The following is an 18211-nucleotide window of genomic DNA, read 5'->3' as shown; positions in this document are numbered from 1 at the left end:
AGAAATCTGTGAAATAATATGTATATATTAAGCCCTTTCAGGATGTTGGTTCAAAAAGTGCCCATGAAATATGGTTCAGGCTCAGCTTCATCATTTTTAACATCCAACCCAGGTAACTTCTCCTTCCGTGGTTGCTCTAATGCCTGGCACCTCAGTCATTTACAGAGCACATTCGCCCACATTATCCTAGCAGAGAGATCTTCAGGTAGTCCTGTGAAGTAGGCAGGAGAATTACCATTACCTATTTACCAAGAGGAACAGAAGTTTATAGAATGAACAAGTAAGAGGTAATGAAAATAGAACCACAGGGCACACTCAGCCTAGTGCTCTTTGGGGAAGTTACAGATAGGTTTGTGCCCTGCAACACATGGAATATTCCCCTTATGACGATCCATCACGGTATTTTCGCGATAGCTTTTGGGGTCATGCCCTTTAGTCCATCTTCTAAGTCCTTAAAACAGCATAGCTGTTTCTCACCAATATCTTTCATTAATCCATCTCCCTGGGTTAAGACTCCTTCTTTCAGAACATCTCTTCTTAGACAAGGATCAGAGATACACGAGCTGGGTTTCTGTCTATCAGTCCAAAGAGGAAAACCGCTAATACTTGGTAACTGACCTTCCAGCACACCATTGTTCTTTATTAACAAACACATCACCCTAAATAAGGCTTGCTTTCACTTAACAGTCAATCTGAGTTTAAGAGCTAGAACTTGAGGCACGGCCTCCCATTTGGTTACAGAAATTCTTTAGTCTCCCCCAGCTTGTCCTCTTTATCAGTTCTCATTGAAGTGATTTCTCACACAAAAATGAAATGGCATATTGTGTGAAATGATTATATCTTTTTTAATTCTTTTGTTCACTTCAATAGTGACTATTTGAGAGGATGCTAAAACGAGTTCTGATGGTGACAGGTAGAAGGTGGTAATTGAGATGCCATCAATGCATTCATTTTAAACCACTTGTAGAAACAGAGTGTTATTTAGTTGCATGGGTCTGAAATCCCCAAACACATACATCTGTTCTGAGACAATGACAGTTCTCCACATTAAGAGTGAAAATATTAAGCCCACAGAAGTCATTTTGGTTGTTTTGACAGAGCGGTGGGAGTGCTATGCCATTTCATTTCGCCCAGCCAAAGTAAAGGAAGGAAAGGTGGATGAGGTCATAGCCCAGGAGTGAGGTCACCAGCTAATCTGCCTTCATAGCAACAAAAGAAGTTTGACTGATGAAAAGGTGTCCCCAGGGTAGAAGTCAACATCCCTTTGTCTAAATGAGTCTTTCAGATCAGGAAAAAAATGTGTTGGCTAGCCTCTCTTAACATGCCCACAGTAGCATGTGACTAAGAGCACTTTAAAGTCTGTTGTGAGTGATAAAATGATTAACTGACCATTCAAACCCTAGAAAGGTCACATTAGCAGCCCCTCTCAGTGCTTCAGAGCCAAAGCAGTAGAGTGTGAAACTCAAATTCCACCAGGAGCCCAGAGAATGATTAAAGTCAGAAGTGATCTGTGGCTGCTTATAAATGAAGTCCGAGATTCCTAACATTATCAATAACATGGGGTAGACATAAGATAATTGTGGGTGGCAAAAAAAGATAGTTAGATTTGCTTTTGGCTTTTTAATGAGCCAAGAAAAGCAGTTGGGCTAATGAAAATATTAGTTATTAGCTGTAAATTTTGGAAATGAATGCTGTTTTTAAGAGTTTAGGAGGCTGTCTGGTCATAAATATTTCAAAGAGCACACTATTAATTCAAGCCAATCAATAATACAGCATAACCCTCCAGCTATGTTACCAATGAGAAGAAATTTATTCACCAGTTTTATTCCCGCTGAAATCCATATCCAAAAGTTTGGGATTGATTATAGCAAGATAAGTTGTCTTCTTTTTATTAAAATATTATTTGTTACTCAAACATTTCTAAAGCAGTAACATGTTATGACTCTTTAATTCGTTGAGTGGATAACTGAATATTTACCGACATTTCTTGAAAACTTGCTATAAGCCCGCAGGAGAGGATCTGACATCATCACAGTGTGTTCTCCTTAACTTGACAGGAAGTCAACTTCAAGCAGATTGACTTGAATTGAGATCTCCTTTGAGAAGCCTAAGTGTCCAGTAAACTGCATTAGTATTTTTTTACTTGGAAAATACTCAAGTTCCAGTGGCTTCACCATCCTGTACTTTACTTTCTGAAAACCTGGCAATCCCATGTGGACTTCTGGTAGAATGAGCAATGCAAAGAGCTGGCTGGGACTTGGCATGTCCTTGTACTTCTGGGGACTGATGGACCTTACGACCACTGTTCTCTCGGGCACACCAACACCACCAGGCAAATTAGAAGCGCTGCTGTCAGACAAGCCACAGTCACACTCGCGGATAAAGAGGAGCTGGGTTTGGAACCAGTTTTTTGTTCTGGAAGAGTACACTGGAACTGACCCTTTGTATGTCGGCAAGGTAAGAATGGCCACACAGACAAATTATCAGGGTATCGAATATTGAAAGGGAATACAAATATGAACTGAATATGAGAGGTCACCTAGCCTGTGTCTGAGTCCTGAGAACAACTTTAACTAGTGGTATGTTTCTTGACAGCTAATTGAAATCTAATTTTGGCTTTGTCAGATACCAGTCAGAAAAGGAAAGATTTCTCTCCTTGTTCAAGCCTCTGTTCTAAGTGGGAGAAAACAAAGAATTGGATTTTGGAGGAAGAGCCTGGGACCCTGCAAGAGCCATTAGAGTCCCAAAAGAGGCAGCGGCAGCAGCTTTGGGGAATAACAGGATGGGGAAGAAAGAAACTGGAAAATGAAAAGGGGGAAGTAGAGGGGTTTTTCCCTTTGTTTTGTTTTGGGTTTTTGGGTTTTGTTTTATTTTGTTTTTCCCAAAGCATTTCCACAGGTATTGCCTGGGGCCTAAATTTAATGGGGGGGAGAAAAAAGATTGAAACATTCTTCATTTCAGAAGATCCTAGCATGTGCTTTAGAATAGTTGGAGACAATCAATGAATATATTTATAAACTTTACACTCGAATTCCCATGACTTATCTATCATCATTTCATTTTTAATCCAGGCTTTCTTGGGTGTTTACTTTATTTGGATGTTAATCAGAGACCATTTTGTGAAAGCAACCAAGTGAGAGAAAACGGGAAACAAGGACCTAATTAGAAAATAAATAATTCATTCAAATGATAACTTAAACACTTGTTTAGCACAGAGGTTAAGAATGTGGGTTTCAGAGTCAAACACATGTGGGTTCAAAACCCAGCTTTGCCAATTGCTTCCAGAACGACTCTGGACAGGACATCAAGCCCCGTTAGCCTGTTTCCTCAAACATCAAGTGGGGATAACAAGAAAACTGTAACTTCTCAAAGAGTTGTCTGCATAAGCTCTTTTCTCAACTCCTAACCACTTCTGAATTCAGATCTGACTTCTGCCCACTGCATTAAAGTCGTGTTTTTAGTGCTCCCAAGGACCTCCCTACTACCAAATCTAATTTCATTTTATGGAACCGCCCAACATGGCCTCAGACGCTGGTGACCAGTCCCCCTTTGACTCACTTTCTTCTGCCTCGTGACCTTCACAAACCCGTTTTACCCTCCTTCCTTCTCAGCCCCTTTGCTGGTCCTCTCCCTCCACCTGACCCCATCTTTTAGTGGTCCAGCTTGTCAACTTTGCCCCAGGCCTCTTCTCTACCCACATTCATTCTCTGGATGGATTTGCCATCCCCGTGGTTTTAAACACCACCTCTAGGGGCGCCTGGGTGGCACAGCGGTTAAGCGTCTGCCTTCGGCTCAGGGCGTGATCCCGGCATTGTGGGATCGAGCCCCACATCAGGCTCCTCCGCTATGAGCCTGCTTCTTCCTCTCCCACTCCCCCTGCTTGTGTTCCCTCTCTCGCTGGCTGTCTCTATCTCTGTCGAATAAATAAATAAAATCTTTTAAAAAATAAATAAATAAATAAACACCACCTCTAAACCAATGAATCCAAAGCCTCCATCTCTGGCTCAGGCCACTTGTCTGGGCTTCAGACTCATAAACCCTATCGCATATTTAACAGCTCCACATTTATGACTCAAAGCCCTCCCAAATGTAGCATATCCAGTAAGGAATTCTTGGTTTTCCTCCCAAACCAAGTCTGCCCCCCGTCTTCCCTATGTTATTTAGCACTGCCATCACTCAGTTTCTAAAATCAGAGACAAGGTGGTCATTCTTCCCTTTCTCTTGCCCCTCACATTCTCTCCACCTGCAAACTGCCAGTCCTTTGCCAAAATACCTCCCAAATCCTTCATTTCTCCCACCTCCACTTCCACTGATATCTCTCACCTGTGCAAACACCTGGACTCTCAACCAGTTTCTGCACTTCTACGCACACTTTCTTCCAATCCATTCTCCACACATGAGAGTAGACCATGTCACTCTGCTTATACCCTTCAATGTCCTCCCACTGTACTTTGAATCACCCAGACTCCACCCCACAGCTCCCAAGGACAATCTTCTCTGACCCAGCCTGCCTCCTGGCCTCCCACCACATCACATGCCACTCTTTCTTTCCCTTCCTCTCGTGTTCCAGGGACATAGCCTTCTGGTACTTCCTACAACTTGCCATGCTTTGCCTGATTGTTCCCCCATAATAAAATATTCTTCCTCTGGCTTCTCTCATGGTTGGATTCTCCTCACTCTTTAGGGTTCATTTTGAATCTAGGTCTTCCTTGACCATTCTCTAAGGTTGGGCCCTCTGTTAAGAGTCTCTCACGGCCATGATTTTTTTCAGAGCTCTAATCACAACCTACAATATGTGATTCATTTTTTTATTTACATGAGTATTGTCTGAAGCCTTGGACTAGACTATAAGCTCAGTGAGGGCAAGGACAGTGCTTCCATTTTATCCCCAAGGCCTAACACAGCACCTGTCACATACAAGGTGCTCAAAAAGATATTTAATACCTCATGGTGTAAGGATTAAATAAGCTAACACATGTAAAGTGCTTAGCACAGGACTTGGTCCAGAGAAAGATCTTAATGATCATTACTCTGTAATAGTAGTAGTGATAGTGGCAGTAGCAGTAATAGTGATAGATAGGGATTTCACTATAGGAACTCGGCAGCTCAGTAACGCATGTAACCTGATGCAGCAGCAAATCTCCTAGCCTCAAAATCTGTGACTTCTCTTTGACTTCTTCCTTTCCTTCTCTCCCTCCCTCATGTACAACCAGTCACCACATCCCGTCAATATCTCCTTGCCAGTTTCTCTCAGATTCACCTCATCCTCTCCAGGCTCTGCCAATACCGTGGTCCCTCTGCTCTTCATGATTAGATTAACTAAGCAGTGACTACCCATCTCCCTGTAAAAAGAATCTTCCCAGTCCTCCCCCAGGACTCAGGACACTCATCTCCTTGAAGCGCCCTTTCCATCATGTCACTCCTCTGATTAAGAAAGCACTGTAGCTCCAATGCTTACCAGAGCTCTTAGCATATAGTTCAAGGACTTGCAGAAAATGAGTCTTCCTCCCTTATCCAGCCCTCTCCTACGATTTCACAAATCTACTCCTGATCCCAGCCACACTGGTGTCCTTACTGGCCCTGATACACATACCACATCTGTCCCTACCACAGATGTGTACCCATGCTACTGCCCTGCCCAGGACACACTGTTACCACCTCTCTGTTCAATCACATTCCACCAGCTCAGGGCCTTAGCTTAAAAGCCATGTCCATCATGAACACATCTTCTATCTATTCAGAGTTCCAAAGACTTCTAACCACTCATTTTTTGTAAAATATTTCTTCCAACTAGACACACATGGCTACTGCCGAAATAAGTTTAAGAAAATACACTTATTTGTATTCAGTAATTGCTTTGTGTGCTTGTACAATTTAGAGCCCTCTTCCCTTCTCCCAAGGGTAGAAGCTGAGATGCCATCCTTAGCCTTCCCTACGCTTCCCCAACACCAAGTACCCAGCACAGGGCTGGACATACAACACTACAGAAAGGCGAAGGTATCTAATGTTTTACGGGGCTACCACAGGACTATGTGTCAGTCACAGTCATATAGAGCAGATCATGTAATCATCATAACAGTGCTGTAAGGTTAAGTGTGATTCCCACTTTTAGATAATTAGCCTATGGAACACAGCTCAGAGAGGTTATGCTTATTGCCCGAAGTTACAAAGAAGGTAACAGAAAATCTGACATTACAGCCACAGGCTTCCCTTTTCATTGCCCTGAGAAATACAATGAAGAATCAAAGGTGTTAGAGCACCAGGAATCCAACCAAGCCCAACTGCTTCCTGATGTTGGGAACTTAGTTAGCTGTCTAGCACCTGTTCTCTAGTACTCATGATTAGTGTCCACCCTTTCCTAATTATCCCAACCCAGGACACAGAACACCCCGGGCATCTCTACAGCCATTGTATCCAGCCAACACTAAGCAGCCAGTGAAGTAGGGTGTTACTCCACATTATATAGTCACTTACCCAGGCACCTTCCTCCCTTACTTTATTTTGAAAGAGAATTCATCCACCTTTCATTCCCTCTCTCCCAGGGGCATTTAGCTTGTCACCTTGAGCTCTGAAAGATGTCTATTTAGAGAGCCTGCCTGAGTATTTGCTTATTTCAGAGGAGTATGGTAACAATTATCAGCTGTAATTGGTATGGCCTTATAAAATCCACACTGGGCTTTCCAGGGACAAGGCAGTGTCGAGTTAAAGTTAGATTATATTGACATATGCAAAGAGTGGGATGCAGAGAGCTTGTGCTTGGGCACGAAGCTGTGGTTCCAAGGCATGCTAAGGTTAACAGCTACATGGAAGCTGTCTAGCAGCAAAGTACAAGCACTACCGTGCTCCTGGAATTGTACAAGGCACTATGAAAGATGACAAGAAGAGTGAAAATCACCCTTGTTTTTAAAATATTAAATCAACTAAGATTTTTCATAATCTACCTGGACTTCCCACCCTTCACTACTCCTTTGGCTGAAGATCTTATAAACTAAAGCATTATTAGCATTAGCAGGATATCCACCTATCTTGTTCTGTCTAGATTTTGGGAGGAAGAATGTTTTCCCAAGTAGTACATAACCATGTGCTGCCAACCCCATTCCAGAAGCTCCTTACCTTCCTCTGAAGAGCTGGTAGTCAGTGTTAGTTGAATGAAATACAGATAAATTATAAAACACATTTTTATTACACTGCCAATTTGCTGAGTGACTTAAGGGAAAGCTAGCAATGCCTCGCGTTTGCAATTGTCATGACCAAATGTGTATTCTACGGCTGGTGAACCCTAATATTAAATGCACATTACCATGCTGGTTATTAAGCTAGTCTCTCAGCTCTGTATTCACCTTCCCACACTCCCCGTGGTGATGTCAGTCAGGACTGGGACTCTGTGAGCCACAGTTTCTCCTTTTTGGACCAGCTCCCCACTGGGTTCCGACAGTAGAATGTACTAGAGGGAGAACCAGAGGCAGGAGGAGGGAGAAGGGACTTGTTCCTGTTACCTAGCCAACAGGTGGTTCCAGTTCCTGGATCCTCCCCACACTCCCAGCACCAGCCTCATCACATCCCCTCAGAGAAATCAGCACAACTGGACGGCAGCCTCTTCTCAGAAATCTTAGTATGAAGTCTGAGAGAAGTGGGTGCTGGGGGCGCCTCCTCCAAGCTCCTGAAGCCCCAGCCCCAGGCGACAGCACTCCCTCTTCAGAGGCCTCAGGCCCAGCCTCCTCCAAACATCTAGATTCCAGGAGCCTCGTGTGCTGCCCTCTGCCGCCAGCCAGAGGGACACTAGCTGTTCCCTGGACTTTCTAACCCTCCAAAACTTCAGTGTTCCCTTTTTGCCTTTCCAATTCTCCGTATTAAATTTGCTCTGCTAAAATAACTGGCTTAGGTTTTGTTCCCTGACTGGATCCTGAAATGATACAATTATATTCCTCAGAAAACAATTCTGTGTAAGCAGATTCTGGTCCCTTTCATACCTGGTCCCCATTTGTTCCTGTTCATAAAAGGCGTATCATGCTTCTCTGTGGATGTCCTCTCGCCCCCTCCTCCCTCCCTTCTCTCCTTCTTGCACATGGGCTCACAAACACACACACAGAAGCTATCTGAAAGATGCGTGCTAGCTCTTTTAAAACAAAGGTAACATTTTACAAAAAGCTTTTAACCCTAATCCTATACCCTAAATCACTCACTCCATACAATTTTACTGAGCATTTGCTACATGTGAGAATCCACAGGAAGATGAAAGCGACATGGTTCCTGCCTTCAAGGAACTTACCACCCAGAGAATTCCTCACATTCTTCTCCCAATACAGACAAAAACAAAGATAACAAATCTGATGTTCAGCCCAGGTTCCACTGGCATCAGCCAGCTGGATGGCTCCTGAGGAGCCAGGACCTCTGCAGCAGCAACGATTTTAGCCTTCTGTTATTTATTAAGCACCTTCCATAGGCAGAATACTCACCTAAGTTTGGCCTGTGATAACAGTAAGTACGCTTAGTCTTTTTAAGAACAACAGGACAAAGCTTTTTAGATAATAAATAGAATACCTCAAAATAGTCCTGGGTACTTTATGTCAACTTCTATTCTGTTTTCTTCCCCCTAAATAATCTGCCATGCCCTAAATGAACCTATTTCATTATAAGTAAAAGTTCTATGCCACATGCCTTAAGATTACATGTCTTGAAATACACAGCATTTTTCTTTTAATTAAAAAAGCCTAGGGCACCTAGGTGGCTCAGTACGTTGAGCGTCTGATTCTTGGTTTTGGCTCAGGTTGTGATCTCATGGTTAGTGACATCAAGTCCTGCTGGCTCCAAGCTCAGCGAGGAGTCAGCTTGAGATTCTCTCCCTCCTCCCTGTGCACACTCTACCTCTCTCAAATAAATCAATAAATCTTAAAAAAAAAAAAAAAATCCTGAGATTCTTATCCTCTTCCTCCTAATCCCATTCCTTTTCCTGGAAACACAGTTCCAGATGGAATGGATTTTCATGTCTTTATGACCAGGTCCCAATAAAATGGCTTTCTATTCTACACAATAAGAGCTGGGCACCTCTGGTATTTTTAACTGCATAAGTAGAAGATTTGGATTGCAAAAAATAATAATTATGTATGTGGAAAGGGGAAATGTAAAAATTTCATAGTCTAAATAGACTTCTTTAAGTAGAAAAAAAAAACCACTAGCTATTTTTTTTCAGTCAATGTTATGCTCTTATTTCCCCTTCCTAGGTAAGACACAGCTGAACTCCTCTAGGCGGCAAAATCGCTGCCTGCGTGATTTGGCCATGAGTCAATCTGAGATCAACTCAAAGGCAGACACAACCTCCAAACCCATCCTTGTCTGAGGATGCTGTGAATACAATTTCAGGTGTCCTCTTGGTGTCTGTGCCATTTAATCCTCAGAGTACCAATTTCCTAACAATGCTTCAGGCAGCCTTCTGCAGCTTTCCCCGTTACACTATGCATAATAAAACAGCCAACAGGTTGCTTGTGCGTCTCTGCTACTCCTGAAGGCTGGAAGGGAGCAGAGAAGAGCTGGGCATGTTAATACTGTTTTCTCTATGCATATCACTATCATTATTATCATCATCATAATCGGCCCCATTTATAGCGTTCCTATTATGGGAAAGACCTATTATGTGCTAGGTGCTTTACATACATTAATTTCTAATGATCCCAACAACCCTTCAAAAGAATTAATGGTGTTCTCCACATTTTATAATATTAGAAACTTGAGGGTAATAAACATTCAATACTTTGTCAACGCCCCTCAACTTATAACTGACATCGTGTTTTAGGCCAGATACGTCTGCCCCCACTAGCCAGATAAAAGCATGTCCCTAACTCAATCATCGACATATAGATTTCAGTGATTCAATTACAAGCCCAGGAACTGGTCCCACCAAAGAGAGATACACTGATGCAAATACCAACAACCAGCCGTTAAATCCATTCTGACACCCGAAACACAGGCACGCATACATAGTCCTACTGACTGAAATTACTGAATTGGGACCACAGAATGAGAGAGTTGCAGGAGTCCCTGGAGGTCATTTACAATTTCCAGAAGAGTGGCCATAGCCTATTTATTAATTAGTCCATCAGTTTTTTCATGCAACTTGAATTATCACAAGGTTTTTGAAACTCCAAGATTTAATTTATGTCAAATACTTATTTTAAAATGTTAGGTTTGTCCATTTTTTTTTTCTTAAGCGGAAATGCTAGATTAGACTTGCTCCTATTCTCATGTTGGGGGCCTAACTTCCCAGAACTCCTGTTTTCCATACTTCTCGGGGAAAGGAACCTAACAATACAGTAGTAAGTTCAGGATACTGACTATGATGTGGAAAAACTTTACTTATTCATCAATCTATATGTGGTCTTTGATACAATCATGTTTGATGTATATTAATTCTTTGTAGACCAACATTTTAAACATTAGAGTGAAAAAAAACTCTTCCTGTTTGAAAGAAGGTCATAAGTTTGGACCAAACTGAAAACCAATTTATTTCCAACACCTGTTCATATCCATAATGAGATTTCGTGCTTTGTTTTGTTTTGTTTTTTTCCCTAGCTTCATTCTGACATGGACAGGGGAGATGGATCCATCAAATACATCCTCTCAGGAGAAGGTGCAGGTGTCGTGTTTACCATCGATGACACCACGGGAGACATTCATGCCATTCAGAGGCTTGATCGAGAGGAAAGGGCCCAGTACACTTTAAGGGCTCAAGCCCTAGACAGGCGGACAGGCAGACCAATGGAGCCAGAGTCAGAGTTCATCATCAAAATCCAAGACATCAATGACAATGAGCCCAAGTTCCTGGATGGACCTTATGTCGCCACTGTGCCAGAAATGTCACCAGTGGGTAAGGTGGAGAGTCACTGATTCTCACAGACAGCAGTTCTTCTACAGAAGATCCTCCTCTCTATACACAAAGAAAGAGAGAATGTGCAGAAGAGCTCACAAATTATAAAACTGGACCAAAAATGACAACCAAGTCCCTAGGCAGGAAACTACTTAGTGAACTCAACCATAATAAAAAATAATAGTAATAATAAGCCTAGCATTGTTATGCAGTTCTGATTCTTAAAAGATAGAACATAGATAGATAAATGTTTGATTCATAAGGGAGAAGTATTTTGGTATTATCAAAAGAGCAATGAAGAACCCAAAGGCTGTGTTGTTCTTACTGGTTACTAAGAATTTAAAACACAAATAACTCCTGTCTCACTAGAGAGGCACAAATTAGGAGCTATGGAAGCTTGACCTCAAAAAGGGTTTTCCCAAGGAAGCAAACATAACAATTGCAAATGCGTTGACTGTCTATTCAGCATTGCTTCCAGCCTTTAGCAATTCAACTTGAACAGGTTTCCACCATCTCTCTTCCTCAGGGACCTCTGTTATCCAGGTGACAGCCACAGATGCTGATGATCCAACCTACGGCAACAGTGCCCGGGTGGTGTACAGCATTCTCCAGGGCCAGCCATATTTTTCCGTGGACTCCAAAACAGGTATTTGATGCACGGCGTCAGCGGTGGTTGCTTTATTCCCTACTAATTCATAACTGCTATTTATGACAAACCCAACTCTCCTTTTCAAGGACTCTCAAGGGACTGTATTATCAAAAGAAGATTGCTCCAAGCTTTAGGATTAAGACAGCAAACTAGCACTGCCCTGGTGGGTAAGAGCAGCACTATGTCTAGACAGTGTACAGACTCTGACTGGAGAGGCCAAAAGGCCTGCCTACACAAAGGGACAGCCTCACTAGCCTTCAATAACTCCTACAGTTGCATTTATTCCCAGGGATTGTCTTTTATCACTCCAAGAAGACCTGAGAGGATTGACACATCAACCTGGGCTCGCTAGAGAATTAGGATCATTGATTTGGAAACTATGAAGAGTCGTAGGGGAAACATCCAGTCCATTACCAGTCACTTAACAAATAAGGAAATTGGGAATTGAGACCTAACAAAGTGCTCTATTTGTAGATATGTCCCCTGACTTTTGATCTAATGTTCTTCCCACTGAACCACCCTGTACTAAGTAGAGAACACGGCCGGAATAAATGGATGCCAGGACACACAGATTTTATTGAGGGGGGAAAGCGCAGAGCATGGTATGTGGCCCCCAAAAAGGGAGGTGCTGAATGGGAAGCTCTCGCAGAGAGGTAAGCTTAAGGAACTGGATGGCTAAGAAGGAATGTGGCAAAAAAGGACAAATTGACAGAAGTTTGGTTGTGTTTGTTTCTTTCAAAGAGTTTTACCTGAGAGCTTTGACTACAGAATTTATTGTTATTATCCTGCACTTGTGCCAAGCTTTCTTCCTTCTAAAATACTTTCATAGGGGGCCTGGGTAGCTCAGTTGTTAAGCGTCTGCCTTCGGCTCAGGTCATGATCCCAGTGTTCTGGGATTGAGCCCCGCATCAGGCTCCCTGCTCAGCGGGAAGCCTGCTTCTCCCTTTCCCACTCCCCCTGCTTGTGTTCCCTCTCTCTTGTCTCTCTGTCAAATAAATAAATAAAATCTTAAAAAAAAATAAAATAAAATACTTTCACAGACATTACCATATTTGAGCCTCCCATTATTCTTGTGAACCTGTGAAATACATGGGAGTACTGTTATTCCCATTTTATGCACAGGAAAACTGAAGACCTAAGAGTAATTAACAAGGAACTTGAGCAAAAACACTTACAGTCAGAGGTAAAGTAAGTGGTTAACACTCAAAGTCACCTCTCCATTTGAAAGAAAAAAATATATTTCTAATAGCAACCTGATAGAATTTTTTTTCCGAAAGTCCTAAGGGGAACCAGGCATTCAGAAAATTATATCATTAAAGCAGAAAGTGAGGGAGTGTAAATTAGTAGGAGGAAAGAAAAAAGGTTGCAGTGAGGGACTTCTATAAAACAGTAACTTTAACAATTCGACGGGGGCGGGGGGGGGGGACAGAAAGTGGAGGGGGATGCCCACAGGGAAGAAAAATACAGACAGGAAGAGGGTAATGTGTCCTTTATATCCTAAGAGGAAACTTACATTATTTTGACAGCTCCCAGGGGGCATCTTTAGTGTTAAGGTCAAAAATACATGAAAAGATAGTTATTGCTGTGCCCATAGGGCATTTAAAAAAGGAGAATGCTGCATATTTCACTTGAGAATGTTGTTACTATAATGCAATATATACACTATAAGAGTAAACTGGAGACAGGTTTGTGGTTCCCAATCTCTTCTCTTTGCATGCAAAAAGTCTATTTAGCCAAGGGTCATGCTGTAAACTTGCAGTAAACAAGCCTTTAATCTTTGCCTAGAGTTGTAGAGAAGTCAACTTTTCTACGTAGCAGGGCTAAAAGGGAGACAAAACATTACAGCACATCCTTGGCAGGATCAAAACAACGCATTTCACTGGATTTTGTTTTAGACCCCTCTTCTTAAATTAAATTGTATCATCACACTGTGATGCTGCTACTTCCTGTCTGGGGGAGTTTATCCCTTATGCCATTCAACAGAGCTTCTTTCATGTCCCAGCTCATGGAAATCAGTGAAGCACAGAGGTAAGCACAACTAACAAAACTCAATGAATATATAACAAAAGGAAAATGGAATCAGAATTCCAGCCCTGCTTACAGGTATTGGGGAGGCAGGGAAAAGCAGACTAGGAGTAAGCTGCCTCAAGAAAACTCATTCACACTACAAGGGCTCTAGAGGCTAAAGAAAGAGCGGGCCGAAAGAGAATTATCTAAAATCACATTTGCAGACATACAAGGCTTTGTTTCCGGGACCGAAGCCCCAGTTTTCTTTGGCACAACAGAAACCCTTGAAATCGGCCCAGACTGCTAGTTCCTAACTCTGTTCAAGAACCACTGCTGCCACCTGCTGTTCTCACTCGCTAACGTCGCCAAAGGAAATCGGCCCTCAGCTCTTCCTGCCAGAATAGTGTTCACTCGCCATTTGTTTAAGCACAGCACTGTTTTGAAGCTAGAATTGACCTCAAGTTTAAGATACAGATGATTTGCATCTCAACTCTAGATATTAACCATGAACAAGGGAGAAACCTAGAAGCCAATCTTAAACACTGGATTTGTGGGTTTGTTTTTAAAAATAGTCTTTTCTATCCTGCAGGTGTAATTAGGACAGCACTCATGAACATGGACCGAGAAGCCAAAGAATACTATGAAGTGATTATCCAAGCCAAGGACATGGGAGGGCAGCTTGGAGGATTAGCTGGGACCACAACAGTCAACATCACCCTCTCCGATGTCAATGATAACCCACCCCGCTTTCCCCAAAGTGAGTACCTAACCAATGAGAGTATAGATCTTAGGCCAGAGGGATGTACCTATTACAGAGGAGGAAGAAAAAGTCCGGCCTGAGTTCCTATTTAAGTTCAGTTATCCATGGGTTCCCTTCCTACATTTATCATGCAATTCTCATATCACCATTTCCCAAGTCCCAACATCCCATAGCACTGAGCCAGTGTTTCTCACTTCTTTCATAATCACCTCTCTCTGGAGTTCTTGTAGACTTTCTTTTTTTCCCTTGATCTCCACATCCCGCACCCCCCCCCCATAAAATTAAATACTAAGGAATAAGATTTTGTTGGGTAGGGCTCAACTTTAGAGAGCCACAGACCATTGTAGCATCTAAGATTTCTGTTCCTATCCCCCCCTCCCCCAAACTGGTATTTGTTCCCTAGAAGACCATACTGTCCTGTTGAGAACGCACACAGAGAAAATAAGCCAACCTGAAGGTAAACACATAGCGGTCCATCCGACTACCTTAACCAGTCAATTCACAGGAGTACCAACCACCTGCTTTCTAATGGCACTGGGAATGAGGGATACAAGATGCTTGAAACCCAGTCCCTGCCCCTGTGAAGCTTCAAATCCAGCTGGGGAGTACATATTCTACACTAATCAAAAGTTAACCAAGAAGTAGCATTTGCTGTACCACTTGAGTAGGGCAGAATGAAACTTCCAAAATAAACTAAGATGAATGAAGGCTTCATCAAAGGATGATACTTTAACAGGGGACTAAAAAATATAAAAGATTTAAATAGGAAACAAGAAAAACATTCCAGAAGGGGGAAGCCACTCATTCATTCAAAAAATATTTGTTTCGGGCAATATCTGGATATGGCATATAGAGCAGTGTACAAAACAAACAAAATCTCTGCTCTCCTAGAGCTCATTCGAATAGAACCTGCATATAAGGAAAAATATGCATCTACAGTATAAAGACCTGGAAATAAAGCAGCAAATGTGACTTTATGTTCAAAGACCCCCTAAAAATGAAGACCTGCTCTTTAGTGTTAAATGTGTTATATGTCTAAATATTTCTATATTCTGAATGTGTTAGATTTCTAAAGGAAGTCACTGAAAAGTTTCTGAGCAAGACAGAGACTTAAAGGAAGGCTAATCTGACAGCCATGTACAGGATGAGCCGGCAGGAGTGGAGACCAGAAGCTGGGGTATCCATCAAGGAGGCTTTTAGAATGGTTGAGATTTGAACTGATAAGCACTTAAGGAAACAGTAGAAAGAGTGCAGTGGGACAAATAAGAAAACATGGATTTCTGCCTCCTGATTTCTTGGCTGAAGGAACCACAGCAGAGGGTGGAGTCAAAGATGACTATGATGTTTTAAGTCTGGGTGACAGAGAGAACTGTAGTACTGAAAGAAATAGAGGATGCATAATGGAACTAGTGGCAGGGAAAAAGGAAGACAAATTCAGATTTGAATATGAAGGGACAGCAGGACAATCTGATTGAATGTCCTTAAAGAAGGTGGAAATATAGAGCTATCTATACCTGTGGAATGGAGCCCAGGAATGAAGAAGTGAATGTGAGAATCAGATGCCTAAAGAAAGCAGTTGGAGAAACAAGACTAACAGACACAATTTCAGGTGAAAGACCTGACCAGGAGAATCAGATTAAAAAAAGAGAAAGAAAGAAAGAAAGAAAGAAAGAAAAAGAAAAGAAACAAACACAGGGTCAAACCAGACTATCAGCTGAACAGCTATATTTTGAGTCAGCCAGACCAAGTGAGTCATCTCTTTTATCTACACAGACAGGAAGGAAATTCAAATATTCTCATAAAACTGGTATACAAAAGACCCCATGATATTTCATGAAACAAAAAGGCAGAATACTAGGTTAGCATTTCACAAATGGTGCAACGAAGCAGGCTACTAAGCTGATCAGTCCTAGAGTGCAGCAGTGCATCATGGAACCATTAGTGAAATGCCATGTGGATTGGTTTCTTACTTTCTGTGGGTTCCATCTTTATTACTTCATGAATGGCTCACACTGCACACACTGTAGACTACAAATTCTTGAACATCCTTGAACTACCCTATTTGGCTTTTTAAAATTGACACTCGACAGTATCTCTGATGAAGACAGAAAGGGCAAAAGCAGCAAGTTATTACATAGCTTGTTTAAGTACGTGGATTTAGACAAACTGCAGGAAAGTCATATCACCCCAAACATGACAACTTCACAACAGCATAACACAACACAATCCTGCCCTACAAACCAACATCTTAACACCCACTCCTAAGCAAACATTTCGAATTGCCACTTTTTCAAAGTAATAGGAAATCTAGCATAGAGCAGAAGCAAGGACTGTGTTGCACAGAAGACAAAATGTAAATGTATAAAAGTAATCTGCCTGCAAGCATTCTTTGCGCATCATCTCTCCTTCCTCTAAAATCATAATTATTTTTGGACTTTTAAAACATTGTCTTTATCTCACCATTAAATATCTCCTCATCTGTTTGCTAAAACAAAGTTTAAATGATCTCACTATTCCATAAACCTACCTTGGATAAACACTCTGCCTTATTAATCTTCTGACTGCTCATTTTAAAAATTCAATTTTCCTTCCTTTTTATAAATATTACCATAACTGATCATGGGATGTTGGCAAAATGACACTCCTACTATTTTATATTGGACAAACTTAGTTACCTTTAACTGAACCAAATTTAATGGAATATCAAGATCTCAGGCTATTTATTTCTAATATAATGCATCACATGTAGAAATTTTTTGTATATGCTTTTTTAAACACAGAATACAGTTTTCCTGGTGTGGGAAAGATACTTGTTTATTTTTCCCAAAAGTTCTGCAATAGCAAAGTCTAATCCATCAACGACTTTGGAAGAGAATGGAAAGAGATCATGAAATCCAAGTGCCTGCCAGCTTAGTACAGACATTAGCAGTTTCCTGGCTCGTACGTGCAAAGGACAGGCATTACTTCTTCACCTGTGCAAGGGAGGGTGCTGTGAGTTGGTTGGGTGCTGTCAACCTCCCCAAATCTTCATGAAACTCAAGCCCTCACATCCTAGGCTTCCCTGTAGCTTACAATACATACTAGAATAAAAGATACCATGAACATATTGAAAATGTGATCGTGTGATTTTCTTTGTTATTTAGTCAGTCACGTTTTGATTGACAAAATAATGAAGAACGTCAAAAAGTTGAGCCCCAGAGAAGGTAAGTGAGCGAAGACTCTGAGCCTCTGTGGAGATGAAAAGGAACTAAATAAATTGTGAAGCTGAGAAAGAGAACGTTACTAACTCTGAGATTCTTATATTTGTGAGAACTTTTGGGGTATTCTATTCTGGAATAAGAGAAGAAACAACAGAGATTTCCACTGGGCAGAACCAAGTGCAAGGACACACTGATGGACAACACATGGAGCTGGTGGGAGCTTGCTCTCTGCAATATTCCTCCTTTACAGATCACTGATCACCATTAAACTTGGGCAGGTGGCCAAAGAAATGGAAACTCCATGCACTGGCTTGGCTACTAAGAAAAATATGGGCATTTAAAATTTGAACAGAATAAATATGTACTTTGCAATCACAATGTTTTTTTCTTTCTCAGAAGGAATTAAAAGTTGGGGAAATAGTTCATTAGGAAGGACTGAAAGACTGGAAAGCAAGGTAACTCCTTCCAGATAAGAAATATTTTTGTTTTTATTCTGTCCTATTCTTAGGATTAGGTCAAGCTATTTTGGCCCCTTCTTATCAAACATCCAGTATAGGCTAAGACCTCATACTGTCTGCTCAGCCTCTTTGGATCTCAGTTTTTCTTCTGTAAAACTCAAGTTTTAATTCTTGAACCAGGAGAAAGACGTCTTTTCCGGCATGCCTGATATGATTTGATACTGCCTAGGCATTTTTTACAGCAACAGATGACAAGAATGCATGCTGTGATCTTTC

General features: G+C 41.6%; 1 protein-coding gene across 1 annotated transcript in view; it reads left to right on the top strand.

The window, feature by feature from the left end:
- Window positions 1-2211: 2211 nt before the first annotated feature.
- Window positions 2212-18211, top strand: part of CDH20 (cadherin 20) — a 49097-nt gene continuing 33097 nt past the window's right edge. The window contains exons 1-4 of the mRNA XM_008705403.2: window positions 2212-2457; window positions 10567-10861; window positions 11388-11507; window positions 14107-14274. Of these exons, the coding sequence (XP_008703625.2) occupies window positions 2212-2457; window positions 10567-10861; window positions 11388-11507; window positions 14107-14274 (829 nt within the window). The remainder of the gene's footprint in view (window positions 2458-10566; window positions 10862-11387; window positions 11508-14106; window positions 14275-18211) is intronic.

This window comes from Ursus maritimus, unplaced genomic scaffold (genome assembly GCF_017311325.1).
Source record: "Ursus maritimus isolate PB19 unplaced genomic scaffold, ASM1731132v1 scaffold_18, whole genome shotgun sequence".
NCBI lineage: Eukaryota > Metazoa > Chordata > Mammalia > Carnivora > Ursidae > Ursus > Ursus maritimus.
This window is presented reverse-complemented; position numbering and strand designations above follow the sequence as displayed.